Source organism: Hipposideros armiger, unplaced genomic scaffold (genome assembly GCF_001890085.2).
Source record: "Hipposideros armiger isolate ML-2016 unplaced genomic scaffold, ASM189008v1 scaffold_13, whole genome shotgun sequence".
NCBI classification, from domain to species: domain Eukaryota; kingdom Metazoa; phylum Chordata; class Mammalia; order Chiroptera; family Hipposideridae; genus Hipposideros; species Hipposideros armiger.
In genome coordinates, this window is record NW_017731363.1 from 3,831,701 (window position 1) to 3,842,365 (window position 10,665).

Genomic DNA, 10,665 nt, shown 5'->3' on the forward strand with positions numbered 1-10,665 from the left:
GAAGCAACGTCCTCCACAACTAGACTGAAGAACAAAAGGACAGCAACTTGTCTGTTCCCCTCCCCCAATTCCCCAATAAAATCTTTAAAAAAAAACAAACAGATTTTATTATATTTCTTCCTGCCTTCTTTAAAATGTGTGTATGTGTACACATATTCACTTTTTAAAATACAGTTAAGCTTATATTTAGAAAGTGTTGCTGGTATTTTTTACTTAATTATTGTTTGAATATTCATATTAGTGAAAATTCCTTGAAAATGTGATTTATTTTTAATAGCTTCCTGGTATTTTCTATCATGCATATCTGTAATAGTTTATGGAGATGTTTTCTGCCTTCACACAAATTTAATCAAATAAAGGATGCTGCTTTGCTCATATTTTCTTAGATGTTCTAGTAACTTCATCGCTATGTGTTGTAAAACCATAAATATGGAGAAGCTCTATCACCTTTAATGTTTCTGCTCTTGAGTTTAGGGAGTAGCTAAGAGAAGGAATCCAATCATTTCAAAAAAATGGTTTTTCACAGTCATATAGATATTCAAGTTTAAAATAGAGCCCATGGAATGTGTCTTTTTGAAGAATATTACCAGTTGAGTTGCTTTTTAAAGATTGTGAATTAAATGAAGTAATATAGGGCTGCTGTTAACAAAGAAGTAGCCAACGTGTTTGGGCCAAGGTGTCTTATTTGCTGTCCTTTAATATCTCCTGTTTGTGTTAAAATACCTGCTGATGTCAGAGGTAAGCTTCACATCGGTATTTTCAATTAGAGGCTTTTTTCCAGAAGAGCACTTTGTATTAAGCGTTCATCCTGTCCACATTTTTTTCTTACCTTATCTATTTTTTATTTAGTTTTAATAAATAGATATAAGATTTTGATAAAGGAATTTTCCAGTTTCAGGCAATTTTTATTTATAATGTTTCTGTAGCAGCATTGATTTGTTTTTGTTTTTTATGTTCAATACCTTGGCAAGCCACTTAATAATGAACATGTCGAGCTGGTTTTAAGAAGGTAAATAGAAAAATGAAGACAATGAAAGTGTTTCTGCTCGTTCCCTTGGAGGGTTCCAGAAAAGGCGTCCTTTAGGCCATATGCTTTTCAAACTCTCTAATTCTGAGATTTTCAACAGCATGAAAATGGGCCTGCAACACAATTACAGATCATTTGTAATAATGCTCAAATGACTAGTTCCAGTGAGTCTGTACCAAAGGCTAATCATTAACCATGGTTGATTAGGTTCAGTTCCTCCTGTGCTTTTTAGAGGCTCTTTACCTGTGCAGTTAATTCTTCATGGTTATTTGAACCTGGTGTCATGCATTTTTAGTCTTCATTATATTTGGCACATAATGGCAGGAGAATGATTGAAAGATCAATACGATAAAAATGTCTTTCCATTTAGGAAAAGTCCTGAAAACATTAGTCATTCTGAACAACTCAAGGAGAAGGAAAAACAAGGCTTTTTCAAGTCAATGAAAAAGAAAAAGAAGAAATCTCAAACAGTAAGTAGACGGCCAACTTCTGTATACAATGGCATACAAGTCTGCATTAGTCTGTGGGTACTTTACATTTTGTATGTGGCAATCAAAGTGAATTATTTTCTTATTGAATCTTGACATACACTGTATGTTTCTTTCTCAAATTCTATACAACTATCCTCGTCTCACAAAGCCTTATCTAGATTCAACAGAATCTCCAGGAATAGAAGGAATTGAATTTGAATGAGAGAGAACACGATAAGCCTCTCTCAATTAACGTCTTATCCATGTGGATTTGTATTCATGTAAAAACTATGAAGCTGCAGCATTTCTCTCTGGGGGTTAAAGATATGCGAAAACTTAGTAAATGGTTTGGGTTTATGTTTAAATCTTGAAAGCCATAGCTAACCGTCCTTCATTATTCTCCCCTGGCTGGTTATCCAACTCCCACGTTGACAAGTACACTTCTGGGTTAGAGTCACAAAGAAGAGGTAGTATTTGACATTTCAGGGCTTGTTTTAGTAGGAAGACATGTTTACCCTGTGATTGAACTATGAAATGCAATGGGGCTTAGCCCCTGGAGGCCCTCTACTTGAACCCAGGGCTGGCTGCATGGAACCGTGCATATCACATCACTGAACCCCACAAGCAAGGATTCTGCTGGGTAGTGACGTGTGAAAACATGGGGGAGCCAGGCCTTCAGGCCCACAGGCAAGGCCTGCTTCCTTCCCCCTTTGCTTTATGACACCTTCCAGACTAGACAGTGTTGAGTCAGCCATTTTAAATGATTTTTGTTCTAGTTTTACTTCATACATGATTGACTCTCATTTATTTAAAAAGGAAAAAGGATTCTAGGATTATGACCCAATGGTAAGTAAAGATGAGATAGATAATAGTAACAAAGAATATGAGGCCCAAAGTAAGGCCTTTTATCTCACAGATGTTCTAGATGTAGTAATAAAGACCGTTCTAGATTACCTTTCAAGATTATTTTCACTTCCTTGTTTATTAAGTTTATATACTTCATTATAAAATAAATATGAGCTTATTACAGAAAAATTGAGGGAAAAAATGATCATTTCTAATCTTACTACTGTATCTCAACTAGTACTAGGATTTTGGTATATACCCTCCTAGCTTTTTAGCCTATGCATATGTTTATGGGAAGAAAGTGGTTTGTAATTTTGTTTTAAACAATAGTAACCATTCTAGTACAGTTTTGTATTCTGGCTTTTAATAGTTTATCAATCACAGACACATACGCACACCATGTATGTTGCTACATAAATTTTATTATCTTCATTTTAAGGCTGCGTGATATTCCTGCAAAGTTTATTTTTTAAAACCTGCCTAACTGAAACTCACAGCAGAATTTCAAATCAGAATGCCACTCAACACATATTACTACATTTGTTATTTAGACTGGATGAACAAAACAGACCTGATTTAAAGTAGAAAAGCTAAAATTATTTAAAGTGCTAATAAAATAAAACTTTTATCATTGTTTATAGAACATTTATTCATCATGAACATTGAACTTAGATTACCTCCTCTTAACCACTGTTTTTTATTTTGAGGTTTTTGTTCTTAGCCTCAGGTCTATAACCATTGTGGGGTGCTTCAATGGAAGACAGTAGCAGGAACCAAGGGATTGAAGGTGTTTTGTGTATAGATTTGGCTTCTCATGTCTGTCTGTCTTAGACCAACATTAAACTTAGAGCCCCGGCTCACCGTGGCCTGAGTCGAATATATACATGTCAGCGACTCTGTTATTCAGGATTGATTCAAATTTTAGATGTTTAAATAGTATAGATCAGGGTAAGTAGGAAAATTATTATTCTCTAACACCCTCTCCACTTAACTTACTTTTTTAAGGTTTTCATACATTATGTTTTTGATAGGTAAAGTAACTGCAAAATATCTCTGTATAGGCCACATGCCTTAAGCCTTCCAAACCAAAAGTTTTTTGTACCTCTGGATTTTCTAGTTAAAAGAGAAACAAGTTTTTTTCAAAGGACTTGGGTATCTAGAGTAAGATTTCCAAAGAGCGCTCCGTGCATATATCCTGTCAGACCTCTGGCTCCTAAGCCTGGTGTTTCGTTCACTCTGCCCTTTCCCATGAGCATTGAAACAGAATTCAAGTTAGCCTTCTTCACTTGGTAAACTAAAGCAAAAGGAAACTAGGTAACCGAGCTTTGAAAGATTTAAAGCTTCTGTGGCAATTGCATAAGATTCCAAAAAAGGGAAATCTGATGCCCAGTGCACACAGAGAAGCAGGACATTTAAAAGCGTCGGTGGGGGCAGCTGGTTAGCCCAGTTGGTTAGAGCACGGTGCTCATAACACCAAGGTTGCCGGTTCGATTCCCACATGGGCCAGTGAGCCGTGCCCTCCACAACTAGATTGAAGACAGCGACTTGACTTGGAGCTGATGGGTCCTGGAAAAAACACACTGTTCCCCAATAAAGTTTAAAAAAATAAAAGCCCCGATGGGTCCTGAGTCTAGGTTAAGCCTTTTATTTTGCTGATCCAGGAACTGCCCGGGCAAGCTGTGACCTACCCGAAGTCAAACATTCAGTTAGGAGAACTAGAGGCGGGCTCTCCTGACTAGCAGGCCCAGGCTCAGTCGCCTGCCTCTGTGGAGAGCCTCTGGCCACTTGTTCATGGAGGCTGTCTTGTGGCCTCCTTAGTGGTGTGAGCTAAACTCTTGTCCTGGGACCCCGTCATGGGAACAGGAAACTGGGCTGTTTTACTTAAATGTCTTCGTATACACACCCGTAAAAGATGATCTGAACACCTTCATGTGCATTCCAACAATTGAGATATCCACAACAGGGAAAAGTGGTGCCCGAAAATAATTCTGGGTTGTAAAGCTGTCTGCTTTGACTCAAGCGAATCTGGAAGCCGCCTTGGGAAATCGGGCTGCCGTTCATATCCAGCGTTACATAAGCCCCCAGAGCATATGGTGACTCTGCCAACTTGGTAATTGTACCCGAGTTCGTTAGCATCTACCTCAACAGGTAACCATGCTTCAGTGTCAAGACTGACCTTTCTGTTTCTTCACTTTGAAACCCCACGTTCTGAATTGCACCAGATATTTTCAACGGGGTGAAGATTCCTGATAGTGTAGAAGCAGGCTGCTTCCTGGACGGTAGAATCCTGCAACAGTGATATTCCCCTTCCACGGGATGTGTTCTCGTTTAAGAGTTGACCGTGTTCAAAAGGGTTTGCAGTATCTTTTTTTTTTCCTCACAGGCAAATTACATGGTAGATTATTTAGTTGCTAAAGTCCTCTTTTGCGATTAGGAAGAGATTGAAGCTCATCAAGAGCTCTTGAATCACAATTCTTTATAATAATTCTATTTCTAATAATCCATAAATGTTTTGTAAGTTTAATGTGAATGATGTGTGTCGGTCTCGAGGCATTCCTGTTGTAGGTGTTGATTATGACCCCATGTTCTTTATATACATAGAAGTTTTTGCATGTCTTGAATTACGTTGTTGGCTTCTTCATGTCCAGGTGAGAAATGACACAGAGCCCCCTCTAGATGCACATACAGCACAGAGATTCTTTCAGTGACTGTTAATATTTAATAATTTGAGGGCTTCCAAGGGCTAGAAATTTCCGTAAAAACACCTCTTTTTTTCCTTTTTCCTTTTTTTGCAATTAGTTTATTTGTATCTTATATTGCAGACAGATTCCACCAACGGGGAGAATCCAAGCATCAAGAAATCCCTCTTTCCTCTTTTTAATTCAAAGAATCATTTAAAGCATAGTTCTTCTTTGAAAAAGCTTCCTGTAGTCACTCCACCCATGGTACCCATTTTTACATATGGTCACCCTGAAAACTGCTCCAGTAAACTTGTTTTACTGATGACAACAGCATGTCTTTTATTTTCATGGGGTCATATTCTCTTTGTGCTAGTTAAGTACCTGAGCCAGTTCCATAAATTCACTGAGATATAAATTCGTTGCCATTCTGGATTTTCTGAATCAGTTGGGGAGGTTGAAGCATTAAAGGCTATTAAGCAAACAAACTAGTGAAAGGCTAGTTTGGGTCGTCTGATTAGCCAACTGTTGGCAGACAGCATTCATAAAATCCCTTATTTTTTTGTAAAGAAATCGATTAACATTTACAATTCACAAACGTCTTTTCGGCTCACAAAGTTTGTTACCACTTGGTTGGCAGTTTGTTTCTTTGAAACCAAGTTGAATTGACCAAATTCAGTGAGCTAGCAGGCTCCATGAAAAACAGCTTCTGTTAGTTGGTGATTTGCTTTCTTTCTTGCCTAGCTCTAGCTTTTGCTGGTCACTTGGTTTAATTTAAAGCCAGGGCTTGTGCTTGGCATTTGGCGTTATTCTCCTGTGTTCACCCAAATCAGTGAATGGACCGATTGCATTCGTCTGGAGTTTGTGGCACAAATTTCCAGCGTTTTCATCGTGCATAGTGCTTGACCCAGATTATTTACTGGGCAGTGTCTTGGGAATATGATTCAAACCATACTTTTCCACTTTGCTATCCTTGAAAACCTGCTAGACTTCTTTGGGTACCCCCAAACACAGTGTTTGGATCATTTTCCCAGCAGGAACACATTTTTGTTTTATTGAACTGGTTCATAACCTAACTGCAATGTGGAATGAGGATACGACAGCAATTCCTGGTACAGCCATATTTAACTGCTCTCTCTTACAGCGACTAAAACTAACAGCATGGGAATGCTTTAAGGATTGAGGTTTTAACAAAGCTGCATGACATCTGCCAATTTTTCCTAATGTAGGGAAAATTATTAAGAGGGCAGCAGAATTTAACTAGCATCACTTGCATTGTGAATATTGAGAGAATTTGGATTTCTTTTTTATTGGGTTTTTTCCCTTGGTTTTTTGTTGTTTGTTTGTTTGTTTTGGGTTTTGTTTTTTGGTTGAATTTTGGTTTGGTTTGATTTGCTTTGGTTCTCCTCTTGGGTGGGGTTGCATATCTTAATTAGATTCGTTGGCATGCTGATTGAATCCTTGTCTGTATTCTGCTCTAGGTGCCCAATTCTGAAGGCCCCGATCTTCTGACACTGCAGAAAGCCATCCACTCTGCTAGCACCCCAAGCAGCAGACCAAAGGAGTGGCGTCCCGAGAAGATCTCCGATCTGCAGACCCAAGTGAGTGTCACCTGCATCCCTCCTAGACTCTTAGACTGAGTGATCGCCTCTCCCTGAGGGAGGACAGAGCTGACCAGAATATCCCCTCACTAGTAGCCAGGTGCATCCTGGGAATCCAGATCTTCCTTCAGTTACCCTAGTCCTACTGGGGACAAAAGTGAAATTCCACTAGCCTTCACCTAGCTGGGCTGGGATGTGGGATGGGAATAAGGGATGAATACGACATGGCCCAGCCCACAAATATTCTGCAGCCTAGGAAAGACTGAAAATCCATAAATAACGGTAATTTCGTGGTAAAAAGTGAAGCATGCCATAAAACGTAGGAGAAGGTGTAAGGGAGCATATGAATTGGGCCTTGAAAGACAGATATGATAAACTTCTTTGAAAGAATACTTAAACTTCTGAAATCCATACTATTTTTGATGGAAAACTGGCAAACAATTGCATTAGGACTGCATATTAGTATGTATAATCATGTTTCTCTGTCATATTGGGGGCATAAGCAGAAACCAGATCCGTAAATTTTCCAGGTAATTGAGGTTTATCTCCTTTAAACAACTATTTTGATTGGAAAATTTTTAATATTGTATCTTCAGTATCCCGTAATGAGCATAGTAACGTAGTCTAACTTGTTTTTTTAATAGCATTCAATATTTCATAAATCAAAAAATTTTTTTTGTAAACCCATTATTCCTCTGTATTGTAATTTCTGACAGTCCTCATGAGCTTTTGAGGCTATAGGGTTGGTTGTGCCTAGAAATGACAACAGATTTCTATGACTAGGAGGAAGTGGGTCTATTCTGTTTACTCTATTTAATTGTAAGCTGTTACTTAGAGCTGCCGACAGGAGTTCCCAAAATTTCTATTGTATTTGCCCAACCATGTATATTTTATGTTCTAACACAATATAGGCTGGGGATGGGGGGGAAGTGTAGAGAACCAGATATCCAAGTTATTGGACATGTATCTAAACTAAGAGCACAAGGCTCTGAATGAGGGCCTGATGTTCTATACCCAGTTTAAAAAAAAAAGTACAGGGATTTAGAACTTTCTTTGTATAAACACTTCTTTTGCCAAAAAATCTCTTTTTGGGTAACTTTATCTCTCCAGCTGAACCCCTATTACTATACAGTTGACCCTTGAACAATGTGGGAGGTTGAGGCACCAACCCCCACCCACACACACACAGTCAACAATCTGCTTTTAACTTTTGACTCCCCCAAAATATAAGTTGTCCCTCAGTATGTACAAGGAATTGCTGCTAGGACCCCGGCGGATACTGAAATCCGCAAATACTCAAGTGCACTGTATAAAAATGGCATAGATCACTGCATATGGTCAGCTCTCCGCATCCACGAACTCCCAACCACAAATCAAAAATTGTACAGGTATTTATTGAAAAAAATTCACGTTAAAATGTGGACCCAGGCAGTTCACCTGTGTTGTTCAAGGATTGATTGTAATTGCTCAATAGTTACATGTGGCCAGGGCTATAAAAATCACCAGAAATCTCTTTGCATTATCATACCAATTTTATTTTTAAAAAGACAACAACAACAGAGGAAACCCTTTTGAGCACGTTGGTGTGCCGTGTACTCTGCTGCCTCCTGTGGGGACCACAGAGCTTTCTTGAACAGACTTTGGAATGGCCAAGGAGGATGCGCCCCAGGAGCACTTTCTGCCTGGTTCAGTTCTCAAGCAGTTTCCCTTGGATTTCAGTGCTCTGTTTTTTCAAATCTTGTAGTGTTCCTTGAGATCGTCAACATTTTTTTTTACATGTTTTACAATGGGATCTGGTTTAAGGTGACCATCCTGCCACCTGTTGGCAGCTCAGCAACAGCTCAGCTCAGGCGCAGTGCCACTGGCCCATGTGGGAATCGAACCAGCGGCTCTGTTGCTCAGAGCTCATGCTCCTAAGCCAACTCTTAACCAACTGAGCCACTCGGCCAGCCCGAGATCATCAACATTTTTTTTAAACTTTGCTGAGCCCTTAAAAGGATGGTCCTTGAAGATTAGCAGCCAGAGGTGCCCCAACGCTGGGGCTGCAGCCCGGGGAGGGCCTTGAATTTCAGAGTGCTTTCGCATGCCTCTTCTGATGGTGACTCTCATCATACCTACATAGAGGAGAGGGGAGTGACCGCCCGTGGCCTGCGAGGAGCCCTTGGGCAGCTGGATTCCCTGACCCTCACTTCTGCCTTGAAGTGCAGTCCGACAGTGTGGCACCCTCCTGGTGGGGCTCGGGCCCCAGCCATGCAGCAGACAGGCAGGGCAGCTGTGAGCCCATGTTAGGAATCCAAGGCCTCCTGTGAGTGACTTGTGTTTTAGAGTCTGCGGGGCTTTTGCTTATTTCTCCATGCTTTGCATTTTTAATGCCCAAACCTTACTCTCCCCTCCAAAAAAATATTAAAAAACCCAAAAAGCAAAAGAGCAGAACGGGAACATTTGGGCTTTGCAATGTCAAGGGAAAGGGAAAACTGGGGCGATAAGAGCAGAAGGGAATAAACAATATGGTGAATGTTTAAATTAAAAAAAAATTTATTACAGTAAAAGACACGTTGCCATTAATCCCCCTCAAACACTCCCCTTCACTTCGAGCACACTTATCCCATCATTCTTGCCACTTTCTGAAGCAGTTCTGGAAGTCCTCTTTCGTGAGTGTCTTTACTTGCGCTGTCATGGCTGCCTCGATGTCCTGAATCGATTCAAAACATTTACCTTTCATGGTCATTTTGACTTTGGGGAAGAGCCAGAAGTCGCACAGTGCCAGATCCGGTGAATAAGGTGGATGAGGACACACCGTGATGTTTTTATTTGGCAGAAATTCACATATACCAGAAGCGATGTGTGACACAGAGTGTTGTCATGATAGAGAATAAAACCGTTAGTCCATTTCATATTCATGCGTTGTTCATGATCCATGATTTACAGCATATTTTAAAACACACCTCTCAACCGTAGCTCACACCTGACTGACTGCACCGAACAAGTTGGAACTTGTAACACACTGTTACTAAGGTTCGATGTGCCCCTTCCCGTATTGAAGATCCCTGCCTTTCCATTGGCACTCGGCAGCAGCATTCACCGTATTTTGTGATCGCACCTCGTGTAAATTGTAGCTGAATGTGTTACTACCTAATTGAAACATGACATTTTTTCAGTTTCTCTTGAAGCTAGATATGGTCATCTGGTTGAGTTCTGGCCACTGAAATATAAATGGCAGCTTTCTGTGGCACTGTTGGGACGTCTTCTCAAAGGCAGGAGTCATAGCCCTTCTTTTTCTTCTTCCTGCTGGTTGAAGCAGGAGATTTGTACGCCGCCACACACACGCATGCACGCGCGCACACACATCCTGTAAAGATGGGATGCAGCCAGATAGAAGGTGCCTAAGCCTGCAATCAGCCACCACACCAGCTCTAGATTTCTTATCTAGATATTTCTAGGCGTTTCCATTAAAGAAAAATAACCTCCGTCTTGTTTGAAAACGAAAAAGAGCAGGTAAGACTGGACTAGGCCCTCCCCCTGCCGTGGGGAGCACCCTCGCTGGCTACATGCAGTCATCTGGGATCTGTGCTCCAAGTCCTCCCAGCTCTCAGGCTTGCAATAACTGAGATCCTACATACTCTCATCTTGTCTTTCAGAGCCAACCGTTAAAATCTCTGCGCAAGCTGTTGCATCTGTCTTCAGCCGCCAATCACCCAGCTTCCTCAGACCCCCGCTTCCAGCCCTTAACAACTCAACAAGCCAAAAATTCTTTCTCAGAAATTCGGATTCACCCCCTAAGCCAGGCCTCTGGTGGGAGCAGTAACATCCGGCAGGAGCCCACACCAAAGGGCAGGCCAGCCCTCCAGCTGCCAGGTCAGATGGACTCTGGTTGGCACGTGTCCTCTGTGACCCGGAGTGCCACAGAGGGTCCTTCCTACTCTGAACAGCTGGGTGCCAAGAGTGGGCCAAACGGGCACCTGTATAACAGAACGAATCGGTCTCGAATGCCAAATCTGAATGATTTAAAAGAAACAGCCTTGTAATGTGTGCTTGGGGTGGGG

The 10,665-nt window shown here is 40.9% G+C and overlaps 1 protein-coding gene across 5 annotated transcripts in view; it reads left to right on the forward strand.

Annotated features, from left to right (window-relative positions):
- The window catches only part of CDKL5 (cyclin dependent kinase like 5), a 160,608-nt gene extending 149,951 nt beyond the window's left edge, over nt 1–10,657 (forward strand). For 4 of the 5 annotated variants that reach the window (XM_019665739.1, XM_019665751.1, XM_019665744.1 and 1 more), the window contains 4 exons: nt 1,398–1,497; nt 5,166–5,288; nt 6,503–6,622; nt 10,261–10,657. In XM_019665739.1, coding sequence (XP_019521284.1) covers nt 1,398–1,497; nt 5,166–5,288; nt 6,503–6,622; nt 10,261–10,647 — 730 coding nt within the window. In that variant the 3' untranslated portion in view covers nt 10,648–10,657. The remainder of the gene's footprint in view (nt 1–1,397; nt 1,498–5,165; nt 5,289–6,502; nt 6,623–10,260) is intronic. The other variant, XM_019665760.1, reaches the window with a different exon arrangement.
- The last annotated feature ends 8 nt before the right edge of the window (nt 10,658–10,665 follow it).